This window comes from Pieris rapae, chromosome 19, assembly GCF_905147795.1.
Source record: "Pieris rapae chromosome 19, ilPieRapa1.1, whole genome shotgun sequence".
NCBI classification, from domain to species: domain Eukaryota; kingdom Metazoa; phylum Arthropoda; class Insecta; order Lepidoptera; family Pieridae; genus Pieris; species Pieris rapae.
This window is the reverse complement of record NC_059527.1, coordinates 4,914,028-4,939,971: the sequence shown is the minus strand read 5'-3', so window position 1 is coordinate 4,939,971 and position 25,944 is coordinate 4,914,028. Positions and strand designations below refer to the sequence as shown.

Here is a 25,944-nt window from a genome sequence, read left to right as displayed (position 1 = left end):
AAGGCCATTTTACGGGTTAAAGAACACGGAACACCAACGAAAACTTAGCGAATTTTAAAAGGTATTATTTGTAGAGAAAGTACATCACATGCTAAACTCTCCTATTAAAAAAGCTTGTATCGGCAGAATGTATGTAAAAGTCAAGATTGTAGCGATCTTCAGTTGTTATGTCATGTAATATATAATAACCTTATAACCCTCGTTGTCTGCATATTGGAATCCTTTTGTTGAGTTCCCGGTTTTTCGGCTGTGTCCAGAAGACCACTCAAGGCCACCAAACGGAACTCGTGTCCATGCGCTTCACGTACGTAACTTAAAAGTAAACGTACTTCTGAGTACAAAGCCTGAAAAAAGATCTTAAGATAATCAACATTCACTGCTATGCGGATGACAGCACTGGGGACACTCTTTACACTGGCCGGGCAAGTATTTCTCGGGCAGATGTCGATGAGTACCGGAACAAACTTGTGTCTGAAGTAGAAACCCTACTACGTGGAGTCTCTGACTGGGGCAGACTAAACCTAGTCCAATTTAACCCCAAAAAGACACAAGTTTGCGCGTTTTCCGCTAAAAAAACACCCTTTGTCGCTACTCCTCTTTTCGAAAACACTCTCCTTAAAGCCACAGCCAGCATTGGAATACTTGGCGTTGACATATCGAACGACGTTCAGTTTCGCGGTCACTTGGAGGGAAAGGCAAAATTAGCCTCCAAAAAGCTCGGTGTGCTCAGCAGGGCGAGACGGTACTTCACTCCGGGCCACCGCTTGCAACTATATAAAGCGCAAATTCGGCCCCACATGGAGTACTGTTCCCACCTTTGGGCGGGTGCTCCCCAGTACCAGCTTCTTCCACTTGACCGTATTCAACGAAGAGCGGTTCGAATCGTTGACGACCAAAATCTCTCCAAGCGGCTTGATCCTTTGGCGTTGCGTAGAGATGTGGGGTCTCTCTGCATCTTCTACCGCATTTACCATGGAGAGTGTTCAGAGGAGTTGTTCGGATTGATACCTGCAGCTGAGTTTCATCATCGGACGTCGAGGCAGAATACGAAATTCCACCCGTATCACCTCGACGTCCGCCGTTCCACAACTGCGCGTTTTTCCAGGCAGTTTTTGCCGCGCACCACCACTCTGTGGAACCAGCTGCCAACTGAAGTATTTCCGAACCAATTCGACTTAGGGTCCTTCAAGAAAAGAGCGTACCAATTCTTAAAAGGCCGGCAACGCACTCGCGAGCCCTCTGGCATTGAGGGTGTCCATGGGCGGCGGTATCACTTAACATCAGGTGAGCCTCCTGCCCGTTTGCCCCCTGTTCTATAAAAAAAAAAAAAAAAATCTTTTAAAATTAAGTTTAGGTTTTTAAGTAACACGACCAATTATCTGGATGATATTCACCAGCATTATGTTTTATGACATCATTTAAAATAATCCAATATACCGGATATCAAAGCCAATTTCCATATCGAACAAGTATTCTCTAAGATTAGCGCCTTCAACTATATAAACAAACTATTTCTATCGATACTATAGATTCTATATTTTGAGATTCAATATACTAATTTCTAAATATACAGTACGAAACTTTATAGCATATTCTATAGTAATATGTTGGATTCTTCAGCTAGAAGAAAACATGGTGTACGCAGATCTAATACGTACATCTAAACAACGAATTAATTTTCATGAAGTAAAATTAATCTTACCGAGTTATCAAGCATTTTAAGTTCCTTTTGCATGAGCGCAAATCTCGTTACAAGTACTCGTAACACCGTTTCTATGACGAAAGAGTCTATAGTTTTATTCGATCCCTGGTTAGCTCCAAAATTTGTAGCGTATTGTGCTTGAAGATGACTTAGGTCTGGTGATTTAGATGCGTTGCGTTTTTGTTGACCTGAAATATAGAGGAGCCGAATAGTATTGGATTTCGTGTTTTTTTGTATTAATTTCATAATTTATATGCAGTTTCTATGAATATATCAAGGTCATTAAAGTAGCTATTACTACTGCAAATATATGGTTGATATCAACAGAAATTGCGTACTTCGTCGACTTATGCTAAAAAAAACTCCTAGATGTTTGAGATTCTTTATTATTTTTTTATTTTCTTTCGAAGATATTATCCATATATAGCCTTTCTGGATAAATTTACTATCGAAATAATGAAAAAAATTTCGAACCAGAATTTTCTAAAATAAGTGAGTTTAAGAAAAATCACGCTTTCCAAGTATAGATAGTGTATTAATAACTTACTCAATGGTGAAACCAAAGTCGGTTCCGCACAAAATCCTACAGTAGCATGAAGATTGTCCAAAACTTCTCGTATGGGTGAAAATTTCGTCATTTCCTTTAAACGTTGGGCAAATTTATTGACACATGATGATCTCAGGTATCGCAGGGAATTCCTTGCTTGGATTCTAAGGGATTCTGCTTGTGGGCCGCGAAGGGCTGTTGTACATCCATGGGAGCAGCCCAATTGACGTAAAAGCCTGCCATATATTATTTATTTTTATATACATTACTAGCGGACCTGACAGACGTTGTCCTGTCTACACGTCTTTAATTTGAAAATTTCAAACTTTTTTTAATAAGCTAAAACATTCTGGACCATTTTGATGAAAATTATAATTCAAATGTTATGACAATATCTAACGATCCAGCACATGGTCTACAATAACACAATGATAACAAAACTTTTTTTTAATTTGATCGCAGCGCTCTAGTGTCGGGACAGACTAAAATTCGAATATTATTTAAAATTTGCGATGGTAGCGCCGTCGGATCCAATGTAAAACATTCCAAAATCAACAACTACTAATAAATTAAAAATTAATTAAAAAAACATTGTCCAGCGGACAAAATTGTGAATCTAAACCATTCCCAGATCCCCTTGAACACACACAAAAAATTTCGTCAAAATCGGTCCAGTCATTTAGGAGGAGTTCAGTCACATACACACGCACACAAGAAATATATATATTAAGATAGTAAAAAAAATCTAAATGTTTGAAAATGTACCGCTCTAAGCGAAAAATAATCATTATTTCACTGATTTGTATTTGTAATTGTAATCAGGTGAAAATCGTATTGCTATAAATTAAAAATGATTTTTGTTTGTACATCGGTTAAGTTTGCGAATCGGACAACATCTATTTTCATCCTCCTTAATATTAAGGGTGGACCCCTTAATTTTATTTTATGATCCAGCACACAAAAATACATACACCTCTTAATTTCACCTCTTTACGTACAACCCTTATATTTTATTATAGTAGATAGTTATTTTTGTTAAACTAAAAAATGTTTCCTACAATATTATGATAATAATAAAATATTTATTCAGATTAAAGAAATTCAGACCTCAATATGATATGCATAATCATGTAATAGGGGCAGTCATAGTTTTCGTCATCTCGAGATTTGTCTTTTCCTTCTTCTACATTTGTTGATTCTTGGCTGTGCGTGCACCTCATTTCCGAGTCTCTTTCCTAAAATGTTATGTTATTTTTTTATGACTAGTTATTTTTTTATTGTTTAAGTTTATCTCTAAAAGGGCACCAACACATCCCATACAACAATCGATTGATTAGGGGTTTGAATTTGTCTCTTAAGACTCTCTCGATGAGATCTCAGGGTTTCAAATTATATTAACCAGTGTTGTCGAAACCATGTCATGCGAGGATTATAGGAAAAAATCATTTAAAATTGTTTAAAAAAATAATTTAAATTGCGACAATCCATTTAAATTGTGAAAAATCATTAAATTGGTGTAATAAACATTTAAATTCATTTTAATTGTGTACAATTAACCAAATTGTGCAAATTCAGATTTTTCAGTTTATGCATATACATTATTGACATTATACAAAAAAATGTTGTTGGATAATTTATTTGACCTATTACAGTAAATTCATATATTTAATTTGCTGAAAATTTCTGGTAAATTTTAATCTGTAAATGAACACTCACCTTACTATCTTTATTCAGCTCGCTCAACGGATCAATCGTTTCTGGTCGAGCATCTTGGGTCGTATCATTTTGCCAGTTTTTGTGAACACCAATTTCCATCAGAGTATCCACCAAGTTTAGTAACACTTCCATAACTCGAATTGTGATGTAGAAACTGTCCATTGTAGATACCGAATATACTGCCTATAAACCAATAGATTAACGATTTCTCAACACAATTATAATAATTCCAAACATTTAAAGCCAAGAACTCTAATACCGCGTTTACATTCAGCCCTAGTGAGCAGGAAAGTGAGCAGAGAAGTGAGCAGGGAAATTAGCAGGGAAGTGAGCAGGGAAATGAGCAGGGAAGTGGGCAGTGAAGTGGGCAGTGAAGTGGACAGGGAAGTGGGCAGGACGAGTGTGTAAACGCGATATATACGCCGAAGTATCGACATGACACGACACAAGTACAGACACTCCTCCTGCCCACTTCCCTGCTCACTACGGCCGAATGTAAATGCGGCATACTATTTAGTATGTTGCTTTGATAGCTATCTCTCAACTATCCTTCTGTAAGCAAATCCGTCAAATTTTGACACAACATCGTGTTTATCTGCAATTATTCTTGCTAGGGGCACTTTTTAAAGTTCTGTTTTACTATTAATTTGATTACAATAAAGTAATGTACTATTTTTAAGAACATACGGATTACAGCACCATTCTAAGATAATTAAGCAAAATATTATAGATGTCAAAGGTTGTTTGTTCTATCACTGTTTATTCTAAGTTTCGTTTAAATTTTAATGTTACCTTCAAAACCACTTGCAAATTAATATCGCCATCATTAGTGATGTAATGCATAGACCCAGGCGCCTCCAGTATCTCTTCCACAATGTATGTAATGTTAGAATCAGTTTGAGATCGCGTTAAGCTTGGCTTTCTTTCTGGTGTCGGTAAGTGTTGAGAACCTTGTATACTGACTGAGTCCATTTGTGACTCTAAAGATCCCTAAAAAGAATACTTAAGACTGAAATATATATTATATCGAGAATTAAGTGCGGTAGCGGTTGTTGTATAGATCTTCAAAAAAAAACTTTCTTTGAAGCTGGGTAACAACTGACTTTAATTGTTTAAAACATGAGTTATAACTAAGATAACATTTGGGGGTAGTGAGATAAAAAAAAACTAACATGATTTATCGGAAACGAGACTGTAACCTAACGTTAGTTAAGTTACATATAGTTAGTTTATATATATATATATAACTATATATATATATATATATATATATATAACTTTATTATATTCATACAAATACATATATTAACATATATTAACTTTAATATATTCATACAAAACTACACTCATAAACTTATATTAGGCTACATAACAAAAGTTTAAATTAATTTACAACTTATAAGATACCTAGATTTCTACCTTCTTAAAAAATCGTAGATTGCCATATCTTAAAAACTACTTTACCGATTTTTATCATTTTATGTAACTTAAACTATCTTCTAAGAACGAATAGGATCATAATATAGAAATTTGTAGACATACCTGTACTTTAGCAATATAACATTAGTTTGGCTTGGAAGCCTTAAAATATTCAATTCTAACAAATAAATAGGTCAAACTGCTAACCTCGTTTTGAAGTCAGTTAAAACGGTCGCGAGTGTGTTGAAGACCCTTTAAGGACTCTTATTTAATACAATCCTAGTTGACAGCTGATCAGCAAACACAAGTGTAACTCACCTGTCTGGTCTTTGATAAATAATCAGGAGATGGCGTTGGAGTGTGTTCTGTCACAGTTATGATAGGATTCTTTTTCTTCTGCAGATTTGAGGTTGCAGCTGACGGGAAGCCATGGGCTCTCTCGGTTTTAACTTCCCCTATGTATCTGCGGAGGGACTTTAAGGTCATCGCATTTGCTTTCTTAAAGTTTTATGTCTCAAATTTGCTGGAAGTAATTAGGTAGTAGAACTTTTTTTAGAATATGTGGAGCTTTCGAATCCTTTGAGTAAGTGTTTTATAATCAGAAAACACCCACGTAATTGCACTATGTTAAATATTTTTTTCAAATTATACAATCATAATAAACACGTCTTGAGAAAAAACAAATAAGATATTTATGTAAGACTTAAGATGCAAAATTTATTTAAGTGCAAATTATAGTTCAATGTATACTTTGTTAATATTTTCTAACTTTCACAATTTAGCACGATATATATTGGAAATGATTTTCTTAAACACAAAAGCAATGTTCTATTACCTAATAGCTTTCAGTTACAGAGACATAAGATGTTTATCGTGTAGGTGCAACCTATACTTTCACCTATATGTGTATATGTGAGAATGCGTTATAAATCTTTAAGCTTTGCAAAAGCTCATGCAAATATGACCCAACATATCGAACTATAACTTTGGAGAAAATAAATTTCCTTTAATTAACATCGACGGATATTTAAATATGAATTTTAAAGCGCTCTGTATGTTATTTATCGTTGATTTATTTATATTTTATTTTAGGACTATTTATTTCTAATTACATTATGTTAAGCTATAATAACTGTCTACTTATCGTCTATACTACTGTTTTGTATCCTGAATATATATTAAATACAATCGTTAGTACTACGAGTCGTTAATCATTTTCTATAAAGCATTTAGCAACTAATGCCATCTTTAGAAAAATCCACAACTCCTAATTTCAATTCACATTCGACTTAATGGGCTAAATATATTCTAAATTGTGAATTATTAGCACCCATATTGCTTGTCATTATGGTGCATTTTACATAAAAATGTGCAGTTAATACAACTCCACAGACCCTCATGACATCGTATATTTTTATTTTATCAACCTGAAACTTTAGAACACAGTACTAAAAGGTGTAATATACAATCTATGTTCAGAATATCTATGAGCAAACAAAACCTGTCTACCAACGAAGCTCTACCTTGAAAATATCTGTCACTCACCCATTTGAAGCTAGCTCGTCAATGAGACAGCTAATCCGTAAATTTAGAATAAGCACGATAAAGACAGGAGAAAGAGAAAAAATATTTTTAAATAGAAAATGACCCGTGTACTAAAGTAAGCATGCTGTGCTCCAAAAGGAGAATGCCCATTATATGGGTATGACAAAATTTGATATAGGAAAAAAAATTAAGGACATTGAGGGTAGTTAGAATTTTATGAGAATTGAGGGTAGTTTTGTTCATTTTGTGAAACCTATTAAAGTTTAATTACGAGTTTCATTTATAGGCACAGACTTGGGCAATCTCCTTTATGTATGTTGTCAATACACTAAGTCGCCTAGAAAATAATTTGAAGCTTTAGTTTTTATAACTTTGAAAAATCCCTACTACATATAATACACTTGCCTAATTAAATAATTAACTTACCTAAGACTCGGCATACTTTTCCCTTTAACAAGGTTACACTGCATATCACCAGTCAATCTCGTTCCCAACGGGAAATTGCTCGCCAACGCCGAATTCGGCCGATCTTCAGTATTATCCAATGATCTATGGTACTCCTGATAAAGAGAACAATTTCACCAACCAGAAAAAGTGAAAGAAATAAACAAAAATCTAGAAAAAAGAATATCTACAGAGATCATTCTTACGGCAGTATGAAAGCTAAACTTGTGTTCGTCTTGGCCAATTTTCTCCAAGGCCTTCTCCGATTTCGAAAGTAGTTTTGTCTCAACAAATGCTTTTAGGTCGGACATTTTCATTTTTCGCTTTATCTTCTCACTTGCACGTCTTATCATTACATTATCTTCGTCGATCTTAGGTGATTGGGCAAAGGGTACTTCTGTTATCGGCATTTCTTTCGTTTCCGGAATTTCTATGAAGTTTTTCAAAGAGTCTTTGAGATCCGAGCTTTGGTATATAGATACTTCTATTTTAGGTATGGGTAACGAGTTGCTACGTTTCCGTGGATGCGTTTGTTTTGTTCCATCGTCGCATATGTCGCGTAATCTGAACAAAGGTGGATACACTTTACGATATTTTTGTCCTTACGTACCTGGACGAGATCACTTTCAAACGATAAGCCCACACGTTTCTATTAAATATTATTAAGTTTAATTATACTATAATTTTTATGTAAAGCGTGTAAAATAAATGTGTAAATTGTAGAAAATATAAAACAATTTCGTGCATAAACGCTATATTTTTATATAAAATAACTAGCAGACTCGGCCAAGCGTTGCTGTGGTTTTTTGGTGGTGCTAAGGTTTTTTGTTACATAGTAGTAAACTATTCAAGGGAAACGGTAGGAGAACTTATGTGAAAGGTAGATAGCTTATGTGAAATGTTGATACTTTTAACACAGCACCATCTGTTAGAATCAAATAAAAAAACAAATATTTCCAATAAAATAATAATGCGGGTATAAATTGAGAAGCTATCCTATCTTAAGTTAGATCAAACTGCACACGGTGTGCATTTGATTGATATTTACGGACAAACAACGTGACACATATTAAGATATAAATTAAAAATTATACAGAAATGTGTTCATCAAAAATTCTAAGTGGAAAAGAAAGGATTTCCAGTATTTTGTTAATAAAAAAAAAAACATTTACCGATTATACAAATAATGTAACGCCCAATAAACGCCCTCCTCCTGCCATTGCGCAGAAAACAGACAACGCAGTGTAGCCACGTCAAGTATCGTTGCTGCTGATACCTGAAAATATCAAATGCGTTCTTTTTTTTTAAGTAGGTTGAAGAAGTGGAACAAAGCCAAACAATATTACGGAATAGAAACTGGATTGAAAAGGCAACATTAAATAAAAATAACGCAAAAACTCAAATATATATTTATTTATAACATAACCGGATTACAAACTTTTATTGAATACGTCGAATTTTAAACCACATTAAAATTTAATCTATTAATATCCCATTATTTATTATAATAATGATTACAAAATACGAAAGTTAAATACACCGAAATCAATGAGACATTTGATCTTGAATGTGGGAAACTAATCCATCGATATTTATATTAATTCCACTGATACAAAAACGTAAAGAATTTTCCAAATTATCGTCAGCCATTCTTATACGATGTGTTGATTTATTGACGATTGATTTAATGAAGAGAACTGTTCGCAGTTCTGCCAAACGCACAAATTTGTATCACGATTTTTCTAAGCTGCGGAAAAATTGTCAAGTGTTGTAAGTACCTAATGTAATGTTTTTTAATTAGGTTTTTTCAAAATGTCTCGCGGGCCGGATTCTGCCCAACGATCGATTGCCCATATATGGTCTAGTATGTATAAAAATTAAATCAGTCCAATTTAAGCGTAGTTATTGCATTAATTCATCCCTTTCTATTAAGTTGAATTGAAATGAGGTAGACAGAGACAGATTACTTTAAAATGACTGTAGTTTATTTTAAGTACATTAACTATTAACATTTTTACACCACTTACATTGGTTGGTTTTGTAGGCGGCTTTTCAATTGATGTCGGTGTTTTCAGGGCTGGAGGTACTCCACTCTCCGACAATGATTCTTTATCTGAGGAACTTTGAAAACCATATTTAAGAAAGGATAAGAAAAAAGAAAAAAGAACAAGTTAATTTATAAAAAAAAAAAATACAAATTCTGTTATGTATATTTCAATTATTTCTATACATAAGCGGAACTCAAATAAGTTGAATATTATTACTAAATACTAAAAATTAACCTCATTTTTGTAATCTGTGGAAGAGGTTTTATTCCTGGCAACGTTGGTTTCGGAGTGTCCGGCTTCCGAATTTGAAATATGCTAGGGTCCGCTGCGTACACGGTGTAGGCGCCCTTATTTTGACCACCATAGTTGGATTCGGAGGGGAGACGGTATATAAACTGAAAATGGAGTCAAATTATTTATAAGCAGCATAATGTGTTGCCATAACGAAAAAAAGCGTTTTCAAATGTTTCTTTTGATTTTAGTTAGTTTCTAAGTTTAGTAGTTTCTAAATGATTTTAAAATCCAATACCTTTGTAATTTAATTAATTAAGGCATAAAGAGAATGCTGATACTAAATTCAGTTACATGAAAATCTTTAGTAATAGATTATACTTTTATGGTTGCTATTGAAATAATGAATTTTAATGTTCAGGTAATTGCAAGACTTAATATTAAAATTAATAAATAAAAATATCAGACCAAACCTGATTAGATTGGGATTAATTAGATATTTGTGTATAGAACAATTGTAATATTAATTGTTGAATATTGATAAAGTCCATGTAACTTAAAACCATACTCCCTTAATGGCAATATTACTATTGATTGCCTTGCTACTATAATCGTAAAAAATAATTATTGCCATATACATATCTTAATGTCAGATATCACTACATAGTATAAAACAAAGTCGCTTTCTCTGTCCCTATGTATGCTTAATTCTTTGAAAATACGCAAAGGATTTTGATGCGGTTTTTTTTAATAGATAGAGTGATTCAAGAGGAAGGTTTATATGTATAATAACATCCATTAAATAGTGAAAACTACTACTACTGTTATTTTTGAGGTTGATTCATCTTAACCCCTCAATTGGCACCATTTAGATCATTTTAAATTCTAAAAGACATTATTGTTATCAGAACCTTTCATCTATCTATGAATAATATAATATAATTTTATAAATTCTCGCGGTGTTTGTGGTTAAACTCCTCCGAAACGGCTTGACCGATTCCCTTGAAATTTTGTGTGCATATTGGGTATGTCTGAGAATCAGACAACATCTATTTTTCATCCCCCTAAATGTTAAAGGTAGTCCACCCCTAATTATTATTTTTAATTTTTAGATAATTTTTCATTTTTTTATCAACTGTATCAACAGCATTAAAAAATACATACAACCCTAAATTTTCAACCCTCTACGGTCAACCCCTATTTATTTTTTATAAATTATATACATGGCAAAACGACGTTTGCCAGGTCAGCTAGTTTTTTATAAATGTACAATAGTTATGAACAGTAAAAAGTATTTTATTTAAAATTAACACTCTGTTAATTAATGTGTTCTACCATCAAAAGTACACTTCTCCCTCAAAACTCATCAACTGACATAAAACACAAATGTCCATGCACTGCAATAGTTGCTATTTATACCAAGCAAATAAGCCTATATTAAAGACATAAATGTTATAATTACCACATGTTCCTCTTCAGTACTGGAACTTTCCTCTGGTATTGTTTCAGGAAATATTGTATCTTTAGGTGATGATAACCATGGCTCCTCTTCAGTACTTGCTTGCTTTGAGGGGGCTTCTGATTGGCTTATAGATATATTCTGACTTGGAGGGCTGCTATTAACAATACCCTCTTCTTTAGAAAATTTACCTGAAATTTTTTAGGAGTAATTAATATTTGTCTAAGCCACAGAAGCATCTCATACAACCATAATAAAACTTTAATATAGAGCTCGCTTTGCTAGAGGTTGGTGACATTTAAAGTAAATAAAGAAACTTACGCCCTAAAAACACATCACCATGCTGTTGTCGCTTTGAATATTTCCCTCCAAAAGGTTTTGGTTTAGGCTTCACATGAGTTGTAAAGCAAGGAGCATCAGGATGCCTGTATTCCCATAATGCTTGCCATAATTTTAAACCATTCTCCAATCTATAGTTTGTAGTAAAATCTGACTCCTTCAAATGATGAGATATTGGGGCAAAAAGGAATACAAAAAGCTGAAATACAGATTATTCAGATATAAAAACAATAATATGAAAAATTAAATTATGATAACACAAAAATTATTTATAAATTTATATCATGAACAAATATTAAATGACAGTAATCACTTACAGTGATCGCTGGAATGGAGAAAAGATAGTGAAAAGGGTTAGAAAAAAACTTCCCATTTTCATAATCATTGTCAGCACACTCATCAGAAGCATCAAGTAAGATCCAATGTAATGTGTACAACAGTTTTGTCTCCACATTTCCCAATGATTGCATATTGTCTTTTACTCTAAAATTTTAGAAAAATTATTTATTTAACACAAATAATCATATAAAGCTAGTCAAGAATTGATTACCAGGTGATTTGTTGTCACCCAATTGAATAAATCAATTTTATATGTTTGACAATGTCCATAATTTAGTAGCGATCTACCGAGTAAAACCTAGAAACTTTGTATGAGATTTTATAATCACAATTAGTAATTTTGTATTCACCTGTTGTGTAGTAAAGCAGCTAATGAATGCATTACATGAGGCAAAGCCGCTTGTATTAGACGCCATCGTGGAATACTTTCAATTGCTTCTGTGAGACTGTTGGTAAGACCAAATCTTAGATTTTGGACCAATACTTTCTCGAAAGACTAAAAAAGGTATTTAATAATTAATTACTACCATCATTCGGTGTTCGAACGTAAAGTGAAATTGTATTGAAAATATTAGCTTACCTTACAAGCCTCTTTTAGCTCCTATTTTCAGCATGAAAAAGAAAACGTAATAATTTATATCAGAATTTGTATTTTGTAGACATTGATTAGGCGGCATGATTTTGAAATTTGAATTATGAGTTCCAAACTTCCACCGCTACCAGATGTTGAATTCTGATGACAGTGACACTTGGATATTGTAATAATTGTATTGTATCAATATATCAACAAAACTACTGACGTAATATAGCTTTTCTGTGGTTTGCTGTCCACAGAGCTATTGCCATTATATATTTTGAAAAAAAAGTATCTAGTGAATATAAGTAAACTTATTCACAATCTTTTAATGTTTATTAAGTTTTTCACGAATACTACATGACGTTTGGAATGCATTATTATTATTCAAATATGACCAAAAAGATGAGCTCTTTACGTGAAATAACTAAGCCCTTAATAAGTTGGTAAAATCATTAAATTTGTGCACTATACAGTGCATACTTACGTGGTGTCCAGGAGCTCGTTGGCAGAACTGCATGTTGACAACAAACAACAACACATTAAATACATTGCTTTGTGCATACAAAAGCCCCATTAGTGTTATGTGGACAGCGTGGATTTGCGTTGCAAGGGTATACTTACACGAATGTTTGAGGATAAACAAAAGCATTTGAAATACGCTGTATCCTACACATACTCATTTAACTGAATCACCCATTTTTATTTCAAAGATCTACTTAAGTCAAGTATTGTTCAATTTCATTCTGAGCCTAAAGAACTACGAAAACACAATATCAATGTTGTCATTATGTACAAAACAAAAGTTATAAGAACGTCGCATTATATTAAGAGAAATAATATTATTAAGAGTTTTTTATCTGTTTGGTTAACTGGATATTCTCATGTAAACGAAAAAGCTTTTTTGTGTTGGAAAGTCCAAAGCTGTCACATCGACTGAATTAAAGGGTTACCCTCTCGCGAGGCATAGCTAGTTTCAAAACACTTATAGGATATGAAACTTATTCTTACCATGCAAGCTGCATCGTGGACTTTTCCAAATTTTGGTCGCACGAAAGGTGTGCTTTGCCTCCAGAGAAATATTTGAAACGCAAACGGGACCAGATCCTCACTATTAGTTTCATCTTCAGACATGCCTTTGACCTTCACGCTTACCCTTTAACAATAACACATAGTGTAATATAAAACCACTCCTTTATTAATACAGAATTCAATTCACTTAAACCTACATTAAACTTTAGTAATAAAACTGTAGCGAAATTACTGGCTCTACGATTTAGTTTACAAATGTACGGTCTGTATTTGGTACTAAAACTACAAAGATGTTCAATTAAATTACAATTTAAAACTACTTAAACCACAAATAAAAACAAAGACGTAATAATATACTTCTTAAATAAAAATCACTAATTTATAAGTAAATTTTATATTCTGAATTTATTAAATTATTAGGAATCTAATATTAATAAAAACTTACTTTGCATATTTAAAATATCAAACTTAGAATGTTTAGCACATAGAGAGATTATTAGTGTTTATATTACTCTAAAATTTAAAAATTTGTGGACGAGTGTGCCCTCGGAGAAGGTTTTGCTGAATGAGAGCAAAACCTCCATGGCGCATTCGCAGTTTACTCTTTCTTAGGGCTGGCGACAATACCTTAATAATATCACAAATGTTTTAGTTACGATTATATCTTAAATGACACTACTTTATAATAATATAAATATTACGGATGTATTACGCTTAATATTCAAATATAAGACTTCAGTATATCCTATTTTCAAATTACCCTGAACATTGCATAAGTATGATATAAAATTATCGGTTTAATTATAGTGGCTTTACGATGTAGATTAAAAACTTCTAATATCAGCCCTAAAATAGGATTAAATCGATCGCTGCGCCGTAACCTGCGAAGCTGCAGCCTCTCGTTGCTATGGTGACGGCTATTTGGTTCAGTTAGCTGACGACTCAGCGAAATCTCCAGAGCTATTGTTTCTGTTGGATTTGTGAAGTACGTTGAAGCAACACTTTACAATGTGACATTTTAAAACCTTTAAGTCCATACGCAATTGCGGAACCATTTTCTTACTATATTTAAAATATTAGATGTATAGTAGGGGTTTCTTTTTCATAAAATCTATGATTCCTAATTAAGACTCATTTGTTTGTTTGCTCCTATGTTTAAATTAACTGAATAAAAAAGTAGGAGAAGTGTAACTAAGTAAGATGATGTTGTTTGATTTTTATTAGAGCAAGGCATATTAGAGAGAGATCGGATATATTTATTACTAATCTTTGACTTGTTACTTAGCCACATATTATTTAGTTCACTACACAATAATTATTAAGGGAGAAATATATTTTATATTGAGTCCGATAAGATAACTTACAAATTAACGTGAGTGACTAAAATTAAATATGTATATGCGTACTGTCGCGAACAATTTACTTTATAAATAGAGTCGGGTGTGGCGTCAATAAACATTTCCTACTTTATAGATTGCTTCCCACTAAAAGAATTACGACTCACCCATAACACTGTTTACCTACGTTTAGTTTATAATAATGAGGTCATAGAAGTGAATTAATTTAAACGAGATTATTATCTATTTGTTTCTTTTATGTTCAAAGATAAGACAGATTACGACAAACTAGACAGACGTAAACCAACCGAAACTTTTGAATGAAATCTCGCTTTTAGTGTGAAGGGCCTACATAAATCAGCACGGGTTAGTAAAAATAAAATGGATTAAATTACGAAACATCAACAAAAATAAAGATAAATTATAACTTAGAAATCGAAAAAGTCAGTATATACACACGACTATTCCGCCTAATAATAATATAAATAAAATTATAATAATTAATGTAAATAAAATTATATGGGTGAACTCACAGGAGACCAAATTGAAATGTATTTTAAATATTCTAACGATAAATTGAAATTAATAGATTTTCCTCTACAAATGCAAATCCTGTGATAATATGTGTACTAATGTGAAGCATCAATCTGTGATAAATAATTTATATAGTGTATTATTAATCTCTATTGAAAATTTTAGTAATAAATATGGAATGACCCATAGAATTGTTCGACCAGTGATGGGGTGGAATGACTTTTCATCAATCATCCCCAAACGGACAACATCACTGATGCGTACCTAAGGTTTGTGCGAGTACCAACAATATCCTGATGGTTAAAGGTGCTGTTTTGAGACTTGTACCTGGTGCCTTACAACAACGCGGATTTATGAATTAATCTACACTAATATTATAAAGAGAAAAACTTTGTTTGTTTGTAATGAATAGGCTCATAAACTACTGGACCGATTTAAAAAAAAATTACCATTCGAAAGCTACATTATCCACGAGTAATATAAGCTATATTTAATTTTGAACAAAAATAGGGTTCCGTAAGATATTAGGGTTTATCGGACACAAGGTGTAAAAAACCAACCAAAAAATAAAAAAAGGGGGTAGCATAGTAAAATGTTCCATGTTGGCAAGCTAAAAAGGTAGTCTAGGCATTAAGGAGAAACGAAGTTCGCCGAAGCAGCTAGTGTTTTATAAATTTGGTTATGAGTATTACTCTACTAACAATATATGGACTCATAGAGGTTGGAATTAAATGATTTATTTTTATTTTATATAATTCGAGTTACCTGGTTTCAACATCCGATGACATCTAATCGATTAACCTAATTGGAATCCATATTGGATAAAATAACAAAATTTTCAATAACGCATTCAGTCCCTGTAAGAAACAAATAAGTTAAGGGTGGTATAATATATTAAGTAAGTATTAAAGATATAGTTTCATAATCCTTTACATTTATTGTGTATTAGTTAACGCGCATTCTTCCCTAATATCTAAATAACATTGAGTACAATCGAGAAGCATTCAAAAATAGTTCGAGGTTGAATATTATTGGGTTTGGCTGGGCGTTACCAAACTCGTCTGAAATTATGAAATAAAAATAAGAAATATCAAAGTCAAACAATTTTTGAAAGTACATACAAATAGACAAATATACTATAAGCAAAAAAAATAATCTGCTACGTATAGATCGCCTATAAATAACTGATGTAATTTTCATAGCTGTGACTTCATTATATCATTTGGAAACAGTAAACTAAAAATAACACTCAACCAAAAATTACTTATAGAATTTGACATACATACATATTAGAGACCGAAACTTACCCTAAATTTAAAACAGTCTGTCATGTAAAAATTGAAATAAAACATATGTATTTTTCGGACAGTCTGCTTTCTTACAAAAATCGCATTCGTATTCAAAGCCCCACCCGAAATTGAACCCAAATGTTAATATTAACAAGCCTGAACCTGAGAAAATAATAAGTATTTAACATGAAACCTCTTTTCCTGCTGCACATTAAGAAATCACAATGTCATAGTTTGTCACTGTTGAATTAGATTTCTTATATAAAACCTACAATATATTAAAATGACAAATAAGGATGGTAAGAATATTAATTTAAATTCTTGAGAGTTAAGGCAGACCAATCTGCGTATTTTGTTAATTTTTCAAGTAGATTTGTAGGTAATTTGCTATATAATAAATCTTACATATGGCATCAACGCATTTATTAACTGTTGACAATTAAACTCAAGTCTTTGTCAAATTTAATAAAAAAATTTTGGTCTAGAAGAGATCCAACAATGCGACCCTCGGGCTGCCACCGTGATGGCTATACATCTGGTGCGACAGGTGCTAGATGAAGCCTATATCATTGCTAATGCAGCTCATGATTCCGGTAACTGGAAAACATTACAGATATTAATACCAAATATTCATTCAAAACTTACACAATTATTAATTAAAGTCCTGTAAGCTGTACAGACATTGGTCTTGAGTGGTTTCGTGCGAAAAGGAGGCAAATAAGTGGCACATCGGTTGCTGGTGGTCTTGATCACTTACATCTGATATTTCTGTAGGACAGGGCAAACGTGCACGAGGGTATTGGCACGAGGCTCATCTTATGCTAGCGATTCTAGTGATGCTAGTGATACCGCTACCCATGGACACTCAAGAGGGTGCGAGTGCGTTGCGTTCAAGAAATTGTATGCTCTTTTCTTGAAGCACTGCTTTTTCCCACAGTGGTAATACCGACAAACTGCCATAAATAACGCTGATTTGTGGAAAGAAGGACGTCGAAGTAATATTGGTGTAATTTCGTATTCTGCCTCGACATCTGATGTTGACACTAAAGCATATATCTAATATAAGATTATATATCTAGAAGTTCTAAGCGGCTTAGAATATACGATCCTAACCTCGTTATGTTAATTTTAGGCGAACCATGGCAATACGTATCGGGCCTGACAAAATTAAGCCGATGCAGTATTGATGAAACTAACGAAGAAGATAAATCTTTTCCAACATTAGCTGTCAATAAAATATATACTGACAATAACTTATATAAAACACCGAGTAAGGTTGTAACTTCGACACCACAAAAGGCAACAGGTATTAAATCTTTATAGACATGGTTCTTAGCTGGTAGCATTTTGCATATACCTAGTATGTTCTCCGTAATAACGTATCGTACTATTGTTGTATACTTTATTGATATATGGATTATATGGAATTTGAAAATTACTATGGATGTGCAGTAAGCGTGTATTAAGTGACAACAACTGTTTCTAATAAAACTACAATTAATTTTTGACTTATATAATTATTAAGTAGAATTTCAATACCTAACTAAAATATCCAGTAAATCTATGAATTTTTTATTTTAGGTAATTCTGTTGGTACAAATGAGCATACTTTAATTGGACAAGGCGACGAAGAATTCATCGTAAGTTTATTTCCACATCTAAATACTTTAAGAAATCGATTTAGAAGATTTAATGAAATGACGATGAGAATTGAATTTTATTATAGTAGACGTATAACGATTTTGTTTTTGAATCAACATACATATTTATGTATGTTGATTATTACAACATGCAAAATCGTAATCTTAACACAACTAATTCTGGCGTATCAGAATTAAACTAAAATACCCAACATCTGTTAACAGTGCGAGAAATCTCTACACTATCTTATGATCTAAATAGTTTTTAACAAGAGCAATTATCTAATCATACATCAGTAATATAACATCTGACTTAATTCAGTTCTTACATTTAAACGGCTAAATCTATATTTATAACAAATGGTATTTTTAAAATAGCCAATGTGTAAATATTTTTGTATGACCTAGGTATCTGAAGACAGAAAGTCCTTAATTGTTAAGCACCACAATATAATTTCTTAAATAGCATTAATAAAACAGGGTGACACAGACGAATCGAAGTCAACATCCATGTTCATCACACACCTTTTTGATATGAGTGACGTGGAACGAGACATGAGTTTCAATGAACCAGCAATGACCCTAAACGAACCAAACAATCTAATTATGATTGCTATGAAAAAAATTATGGACTCATTCGTAGAGACTGCCATGAATTCGGCATTTGGTAATGATAGTCGTGAAACAGATTTAAAGGAATCTTCGGATACGATTACATCCAGCTATTCGTTCCTTGACGACGCAAATCATGAAGAAATATTGCAGAATACAAGTCGTCATGATGAAACATATTCGAAGGTGCGGAAGACTTCTACTTTACAATTTAAAGTACAGTAAAGGCATAAGTTGTATTTATCATGTATTCTTTGATAGCAAAGACTGTGTCTTAAAAATACAATATTAAGAAACTTTACATTATTATTCGCTATTACTGCTATTATTTTTTCCTCGTTTATAATAACAATCAATTTATATAAAAGTTTTTTAAATCACATAGGTATGAAAATTATTCATATTTTCTTTTCACAATAGTAATACATTAAAAAATATAATTAAAACCAAAACAATTATAAGATACTTACATAAAACTTTCTCATTATAATAATGTGATAAGCTCCTAGTGGATTTTTAAATATGTTTATTGAACTAAATCCATTGTGGAGTATCTTTAAAAAAAAATTTTGGTATTAGCATTTTGTAGTGCTTAACGAAGGTATATTTCTTTGACAGGTGCAAGATGTTAACGCAACAATTAATAAACAAGACTTTGCTCGTTACGAAAAGGCTTTTTTGTCTTTAAATCGTACGTAAACTTCTTTGTTTTATTCCCCTCATACACCCGTACATAGAAAAGGTTTCTTAAAAAAGACTTATAAAATTTAACAAAAACACAGTCTGCGTGTTAATTTACAAATAACAAAAATTTCGTCATGTATTTAGGTGACTTTGAACAATACTCGGATGAGGACGAGGAGCCAGTTCTACAAGATCCCAAAGGACTTAATTTACAAGAAATAGAACTTATGACTAGGGATTCCTCAAAGGACATTTCACCAGAAAAAGAAGTGGTATATTCTTAATTATGCCTATACTCTGTAGGGGTAAATAATTTATTTTAAGTGTATATTTATTAAAACCTGTTTAAGGGTGTTATCTTTTACTGTTTTCTAAATGGTTATCATATTTAACAAGCTTGCAGTGCTTTATGGTCTACGTTGATGGTTCGTACAGAAAGCGAATAGATCTATGATGACAAATGATATCATCGTTTGGTTAAACCGATTAAGTTGTTATAGTTCAGTAAAATATCCTGTAATCTATTTTAGTATTGAATAAATTTTCCAGAAAAAGAAAGCATTTTCTGCAGTTTCGGGTGTCTCCAGCTCCGCCTTGGGGTCCAAAAAGAGTAGCATTGTTCGTCGCTGTAAGACTCAGGGTGCGAGACTCATGGCTTGTCTGAGAAGTTGGTGGTGGAGACGTAAGATACCTGGCAAGCGCAGGGTAAATAGTTTAAGATTTTGTTCATTATTAAGAAGTCTAAAAGAAAAGAACTAACGTATCTGTTAAGGTATTAGTTATTAAATGATCTTATCTGAATGCGCTAATAAAAGTTTGTATATTAATTCCATTAAACCAATCAATTTAAATTAGATTAGTTCAAGTGTTAAAATGTTTACTACAAATATATTTCTCAGATAATTGCTCCTATATTTTTATAAAAATAAAATGTTTCTTAGGAATTTCGTGTTTCTGATTCACGTCGAGGTGTTTGTCCTCGGTCACCTGAGATGAGACTTAGAGCTGCCAGTTTGTTGGATGAGAGACAGCTGCGAAGCCCTACTCCAACTAGATCGGTCATCTGGAAGTTCAATACCATTAATGAAGCTCTAGTACATTCTGCGCAATGGAAGGAGTTTACTTCCGACATGAAATCTAATAATGATTAGGGTTTTGTCTATTTTATCTTTCGCAAATATATGTTTCATTTGATTACTAGCCTTTTTTAACTAATATAATCTAGATCTAGCAAAGCGTTAGTCAAATACCTATTTAGCAAAGTAACTAATTGCGCACTTTTGTAAGGAATTTGTCCCAAACATAAATAAGGTTAGAGTTGTTCGCACCTTTTAACGATATATATCTCTAGGTATGACATGGATACGATCGAAATAGTTTAACGTAAATGTAAATTTACCATTGGGATCGCTTAGTTTTAGGTGTGATGTATAGTGTGAAAACTGTTTTCATCTCGCTCCAACTGTATAACGCCGTACGTGTCTGAGAATACCGTGGGCATGGTTCATCTCCACCGAAAATAGCACAATCGCCGACTCCTGGGCTAAATCTCAAATATCCAGACGTGAGCGCCATCTGAGCCAGTTAAAACAGTCAGGCGAAAAGTTGCCGAGCTCCACTTCTTGTCTGAACGTCAGCCAGTGAAGACCGGGAGGGAACCATCTAACACAAAATGGTGAGTCAACCAGTGAATAGTGACACGGAGTTCAGTGGTATGGACTGTTCACAACGCATAGTGCACAATGTGATTATTTCCGCTGACCGGAAATGCGTGTGCGTCGGCAAGTGATGTGTGAACAGCAAGGCATTTGTGATAAGATTAAGATTACACATTGTGTTATTACACAATTTTATACATATCAACACATTTTGAAACGACAGTAACGAAAATCATTTGGTTATTTTCAGAGCGACCTCAGCAAAAACGACATCGAAAGTGAGTATTCATTTTATCACGAATAACAGATCTATTTGTAATATTAACTTGCACTTATAATTCTAACTAATTTTTATAAATTTGACTAATATAAATTATACTAGGTATTTCAGTAATAAGTTAATATGGCTAATTCAGTTTCTCATAAAAGGCTACCGGGTTCGAATTAGTGACGTGATACAATGCGAGCGCGCTCTGTTCCAAATTTATCTTCTTGCGTCACGTGATCTAACTATACCGCCCGCCCAAACAGAGAAACTCCACTCGGATTTCAGATCGTCCGAGCGCCATTTTTTGGCATAAGTTGGACGATAACAAAATAGTTTATTGTTCCGGTTATACATATACTCGTGTATTATGTATTTAAATAAATATTATATCAATATCAAGGTCAACTATCAGCTGCAGCGGCTGTCTGAATTGCATCGAGATTACGTTGAATATTTATTAATAATCTTTTGAAGTTGCCCATTCAATTTTATTTCATTGGAAATTATGTGATTTAAAAGCTATCATAAATCTTCGATATCATACGTATGGTATACATGTATGGAATTGGGACACACAATCGTGTTTATTATTAGACAGTGACTCAGAACAAATCAAAGGCGGACTGAAAGAAAAGTCGCCTTGCCTAAATGCGATATAATAATACGATTTGGAAATAACATTTCTAGAAGCTTGAATAATTTGAATGACTTCATATTAACTAATGTGTATTAGGCATAGAAGTTGGTAATTGAATTGGAAACATTATTTGGAGAAATGATCAATGGGATTTTTAATAGGGGCATCTTTCGCCTTCTCCATCTACGACTTCGATGGCAGCGGCAAAGTAGACGCCATCAACCTGGGTGACGTCCTGAGGGCGCTCAACTCAAACCCCACACTGGCTACCATCGAGAAACTCGGTGGCACAAAGAAGAAGGGCGAGAAGATGCTTACGGTGGGTTATTTCAATAATTTTTAAAATTTATAATCTTCAAACTCACCTCAATTTTTTTTCGACAGCAACATGTTATCAAAATCTATTGTAGACTGTAAGAAACTTATATGAAAAAGTTAACGTTAACTCACTTGAGATATGTCTCAATGTATAAAATCACCCGGCCAGTTATAAAATAACCCGGGTTATTTTTTGCTTAAGATTTTCGAAATACATTTTTTGGTGTTAAAGCACTTTATCTCATTACACTATAATAAATGGTTATAAAATTTAAATCATATGTTTATTGACGGAATTGTTTCAGGTTGAAGAGTTCCTTCCCATCTACGCCCAATGCAAGAAAGACAAAGACCAGGGCGTCTATGAGGACTTCTTAGAATGTCTTAAACTGTACGACAAGAACGAGAACGGTTTAATGCTTGGCGCTGAACTTACACACACACTTCTAGCATTAGGTTGGTACTCTTACATTTTTAAAGAGTGTTATTTAGCGAAAATTGGTTTCCCTGCGCTGCGTCTGCGTTGACTCATTTCCAACACTTTGTAGCGCATGGTTTATCCATCACTCTGACAATCTTCTTTCGTAAACATTACAATGAAAATAAGTTCGAGATGCTGATTTGCGGAAGACATATGTAAATCGTAATCGATATTTTCTGTGGAATTTATTAAATTAAATTATAATAGTACTTTTTGACATCTAAATTTGACAATTTAGAAAATAAATAGATAGTAACTTGAATTATTAAAAATCAATTCATCGGGATTGTGGTATGTTTTACCGAATAGTGGGAAGTAACTCAGGAACAATTATTGGTCTGACTGCATTGGTCTTTTCACATACATATCTTCTACAGGTGAGAAGCTGAGTGACGATGAAGTAGCAGAAGTCGTAAAGGACTGCATGGATCCCGAAGATGACGACGGCATGATCCCATATGCTTGTAAGTATATTAGAATGTTATATTATATTAGAATACTCTAAATTTGTGAATTGAATATTTGTAGATATAAAATAGTTCTAAAATTGATAACATAGCTTATAATTATGACATTTTATTCACTTTTCCCTTTGAGTCTCATAGAATTGAGTACTCTGTGTTGGTTTTTGATACTTTACGTAGTCACAGAAAATATATAATTTAACTTAAAACTGAAATTGACAAATAAACGAAATTATTGTACATATATTTATAAATATACTTTAATTGTATGATAATTCAGATTTGTTTTGTAGAATATATTATTGCTTAGAATGGTATCCTTAGATTATGAATATTTTGAAAATAATTGCACATATATATTTTTGAATAAATAAGCGGTATTTCCAGAAATTAATTTCATGCCATGACCGTCAGACATACCACATATTTAAATGTTAATTTTTTTTTTATAAGAGTAATTCATTAATCTTGCATTGGTTATAAGCTTACACTGTTGTCTATCTGGAAGTACTGTTTAAAAAGCATCACTGAGACAGATGCGTTTGTGTGTTCATGTGTTGTCCCTTTCCAGCATTCCTGAAAAAGGTGATGGCGTAAAGAAAATACCTGCCGTCATATCTTTAGTTATAAGATCGTAAGTCAAACGTACATGTACGCTTCAAGCAAACGCTTTATGTATTAAGCTTTTAAAAGTTCGGCAGCTTCCTTAAAGAAGAAAAAATATTTTAATTGCGTGTACAAACATGCCCCTTTAAGAGCTCTACCATTCCAACTTTTATATTATTTAAAAATTGGATTCTCAGAACTCTTATGGCATCTTTTTTTTTTTATTCGCTATATATAATATATATACAAAAAAAGCTTTTGTGTGTAGGAATTTGCTTGGTGTCTTAAGTATGGGCATTTTCCCCATTGCAAAGCGCAGCTTTCAATGTTGTGACCAGCGCTAAGAGGTTTTTTGTATTCGATGTCATCACGCTTTACTATAGAGTGGCCGTAGGTTGTCGCGTTTAATTAATGTAATTTTAAAATATATTAAAATATTCGTAGAAAAAAATAAAAAATTTTTGAGTTCATAATGTTTGAAGTTCAATATTCTTAAACTTATTTTATTTATTTATTTACACTTCGTTGCTAAAGAAATACAAATAACACAGTATATTTAAATTACAAGGGATGCAACGGGCGGCCTTATCGCTAACAAGCGATCTCTTCCAGGCAACCCTAGTAAGAATAGAAATAAATAAAAATAAAAAAATGACATGACAATGAACTTCTCTTAAGTATCACAAGATTGTAGTCACTGGTTTAAGATATTATGCTTATTGCCCAGTTATTAGATAAGCAGTAGTCACTTTAGTTTTTTTACTAAATATCCGCGAACTTTTTCTTTCGACATGAACTACGAAAATCAGCTATAGTCACTCTATAGGATATTAATCAACACCTCTTCGTGTTCTAATTGTGTGTATCTATTTCACAGCTTTCCTTAAAAAAATGGTTGAAGGCTGGCCACCAAAGCAATCCAAGGAGGCTGCGCCGGCGGCCGCAGAGGCGCCCGCGCAAGGCTAATCACCACAACATCCGCGTCAGCCCCCGAAACACCAAAAAGCCATTCAGGACTTTAAAACATCTTGTACAATATCTTTATGTACATATATAATATTAAATGCCAAAGAACTGTAAACGCGCATTGTACGTTTTTAAATTAACTATTTATTAAGTTTATAATTACAAAAATAAAAAAAACAAAAACCATAATTTTTTTTATAATAAAACATTAAACCGTTCCATCTTGTATGAATGTTCGTTCATTTTGTTTATTATGATTGTGTTTAATTTTCTACGTTTTAGATAAAAATTAAAATATAAAAATTTGTTCACCATTTTCGTTATGAGCTTTTGATTAATACTTTTTTTATTAAATAAGATAAAAGTGAAACCTTAATACGAACTTTGTTTAGACGAACGAACGAAGAGAAATAAAGCCTTATTTAATTATTTAGCCTTAGGACAGGAAATATATACCTTTAGCATATATGGACAAAAGCCTACAAAACTAGGACAAGAACGTAATACATAAGAATAAATAGTGCAACAACCCACACCCCTATTTTTGTGTTACATACCTAAGAACAAAGTAGTACGTATATATAAAATGTTAATTACAAAATTAGGTTTGATATATTCTTTTTCAATCAAACCTAATGTTAGCCCTAAAGTAGCCCTTATAGTAATAAGAAATAATCCGTCTCCATATTTCTGACAAATCCAGCAAGCGTATCTTATCACGACTAAGTAACACGATTAGATAAAGTACCAACTATATTAAACAAGAGAACTCCGTATATCCTAACAAAGAAAAAATGTTTGAAGGGATAAAAATGGCGCGGAAAATGTTTTGGCGGCATCAATATTGTTTTCGGATAGCATCACCTATGGTGGGGAAATTTCGGCATCTGCGCATCCCAATTGTGAAGCTGAGCGGGATGCCAACAACACAATTTCTGCACGTTTTAGTCCTGAATTTGTAGCCATTGCTTTAAGGAAAATGATGTAGAACATCAAATATTTACATGGAAATTACTCTTATTAGAATATTTTAGAAACACAACATATTACTGTAA

The 25,944-nt window shown here is 32.8% G+C and overlaps 3 protein-coding genes and 1 long non-coding RNA gene across 9 annotated transcripts in view; 2 read left to right on the top strand and 2 right to left on the bottom strand.

Annotated features, from left to right (window-relative positions):
- Positions 1 to 13,944, bottom strand: part of LOC111001651 (protein unc-80 homolog) — a 51,788-nt gene extending 37,844 nt beyond the window's left edge. For 2 of the 4 annotated variants that reach the window (XM_045632338.1, XM_045632341.1), the window contains exons 1-21: positions 13,841 to 13,944; positions 13,375 to 13,519; positions 12,851 to 12,877; positions 12,370 to 12,390; positions 12,140 to 12,285; positions 11,768 to 11,933; positions 11,433 to 11,649; positions 11,115 to 11,302; positions 9,656 to 9,816; positions 9,401 to 9,494; positions 8,546 to 8,649; positions 7,565 to 7,937; positions 7,356 to 7,489; positions 6,930 to 6,959; positions 5,703 to 5,847; positions 4,758 to 4,955; positions 3,966 to 4,148; positions 3,357 to 3,484; positions 2,250 to 2,485; positions 1,703 to 1,890; positions 190 to 344 (exon numbers count right to left, since the gene is read on the bottom strand). In XM_045632338.1, the coding sequence (XP_045488294.1) occupies positions 190 to 344; positions 1,703 to 1,890; positions 2,250 to 2,485; positions 3,357 to 3,484; positions 3,966 to 4,148; positions 4,758 to 4,955; positions 5,703 to 5,847; positions 6,930 to 6,959; positions 7,356 to 7,489; positions 7,565 to 7,937; positions 8,546 to 8,649; positions 9,401 to 9,494; positions 9,656 to 9,816; positions 11,115 to 11,302; positions 11,433 to 11,649; positions 11,768 to 11,933; positions 12,140 to 12,285; positions 12,370 to 12,390; positions 12,851 to 12,877; positions 13,375 to 13,497 (3,017 nt within the window). In that variant the 5' untranslated portion in view covers positions 13,498 to 13,519; positions 13,841 to 13,944. The remainder of the gene's footprint in view (positions 1 to 189; positions 345 to 1,702; positions 1,891 to 2,249; positions 2,486 to 3,356; positions 3,485 to 3,965; positions 4,149 to 4,757; positions 4,956 to 5,702; positions 5,848 to 6,929; positions 6,960 to 7,355; positions 7,490 to 7,564; positions 7,938 to 8,545; positions 8,650 to 9,400; positions 9,495 to 9,655; positions 9,817 to 11,114; positions 11,303 to 11,432; positions 11,650 to 11,767; positions 11,934 to 12,139; positions 12,286 to 12,369; positions 12,391 to 12,850; positions 12,878 to 13,374; positions 13,520 to 13,840) is intronic. The other 2 variants (XM_045632339.1, XM_045632340.1) reach the window with 2 other exon arrangements.
- Positions 13,945 to 16,806: 2,862 nt separating this feature from the next.
- On the top strand, positions 16,807 to 20,811 carry LOC111001638. 2 transcript variants are annotated; one of them, XM_022271584.2, is made up of 9 exons: positions 16,807 to 16,854; positions 17,041 to 17,148; positions 17,688 to 17,861; positions 18,137 to 18,195; positions 18,676 to 18,993; positions 19,426 to 19,498; positions 19,636 to 19,763; positions 20,041 to 20,196; positions 20,433 to 20,811. In XM_022271584.2, the coding sequence occupies exons 1-9, from the start codon at positions 16,839 to 16,841 to the stop codon at positions 20,640 to 20,642; spliced, it is 1,242 nt and encodes a 413-aa protein (XP_022127276.2). In that variant the 5' UTR covers positions 16,807 to 16,838; the 3' UTR covers positions 20,643 to 20,811. The 2 variants fall into 2 exon arrangements, with proteins under 2 accessions (XP_022127276.2, XP_045488411.1); XM_045632455.1 differs by lacking the exon at positions 18,676 to 18,993.
- LOC111001640 lies at positions 20,068 to 20,992 on the bottom strand. Its single transcript, XR_002600485.2, has 3 exons — positions 20,891 to 20,992; positions 20,479 to 20,554; positions 20,068 to 20,182 (listed from the first exon to the last, which is right to left on the bottom strand). It is a non-coding gene; the product is annotated as an uncharacterized LOC111001640 (long non-coding RNA).
- Positions 20,993 to 21,034: 42 nt separating this feature from the next.
- Positions 21,035 to 25,010, top strand: LOC111001639 (myosin light chain alkali). Of its 2 annotated transcripts, XM_022271586.2 has the most exons (7): positions 21,036 to 21,166; positions 21,400 to 21,427; positions 22,216 to 22,373; positions 22,678 to 22,828; positions 23,231 to 23,317; positions 23,889 to 23,951; positions 24,801 to 25,010. In XM_022271586.2, exons 1-6 carry the CDS (start codon positions 21,164 to 21,166, stop codon positions 23,912 to 23,914), a joined length of 453 nt encoding a protein of 150 aa, XP_022127278.1. In that variant the 5' UTR covers positions 21,036 to 21,163; the 3' UTR covers positions 23,915 to 23,951; positions 24,801 to 25,010. The 2 variants fall into 2 exon arrangements, with proteins under 2 accessions (XP_022127277.1, XP_022127278.1); XM_022271585.2 differs by lacking the exon at positions 23,889 to 23,951 and having other exon boundaries at positions 21,035 to 21,166.
- Positions 25,011 to 25,944: the final 934 nt, after the last annotated feature.

Bases quoted from the DNA above. Each gene is read 5' to 3' on its own strand.
- LOC111001638 (XM_022271584.2), top strand. The intron at 18,994-19,425 runs GTGCGGAAGACT...TTTCTTTGACAG, and splicing joins ATGATGAAACATATTCGAAG to GTGCAAGATGTTAACGCAAC. The intron at 19,499-19,635 runs GTACGTAAACTT...TCATGTATTTAG, and splicing joins GGCTTTTTTGTCTTTAAATC to GTGACTTTGAACAATACTCG.
- LOC111001639 (XM_022271585.2), top strand. The intron at 21,428-22,215 runs GTGAGTATTCAT...GATTTTTAATAG, and splicing joins CAGCAAAAACGACATCGAAA to GGGCATCTTTCGCCTTCTCC. The intron at 22,829-23,230 runs GTTGGTACTCTT...TATCTTCTACAG, and splicing joins ACACACACTTCTAGCATTAG to GTGAGAAGCTGAGTGACGAT.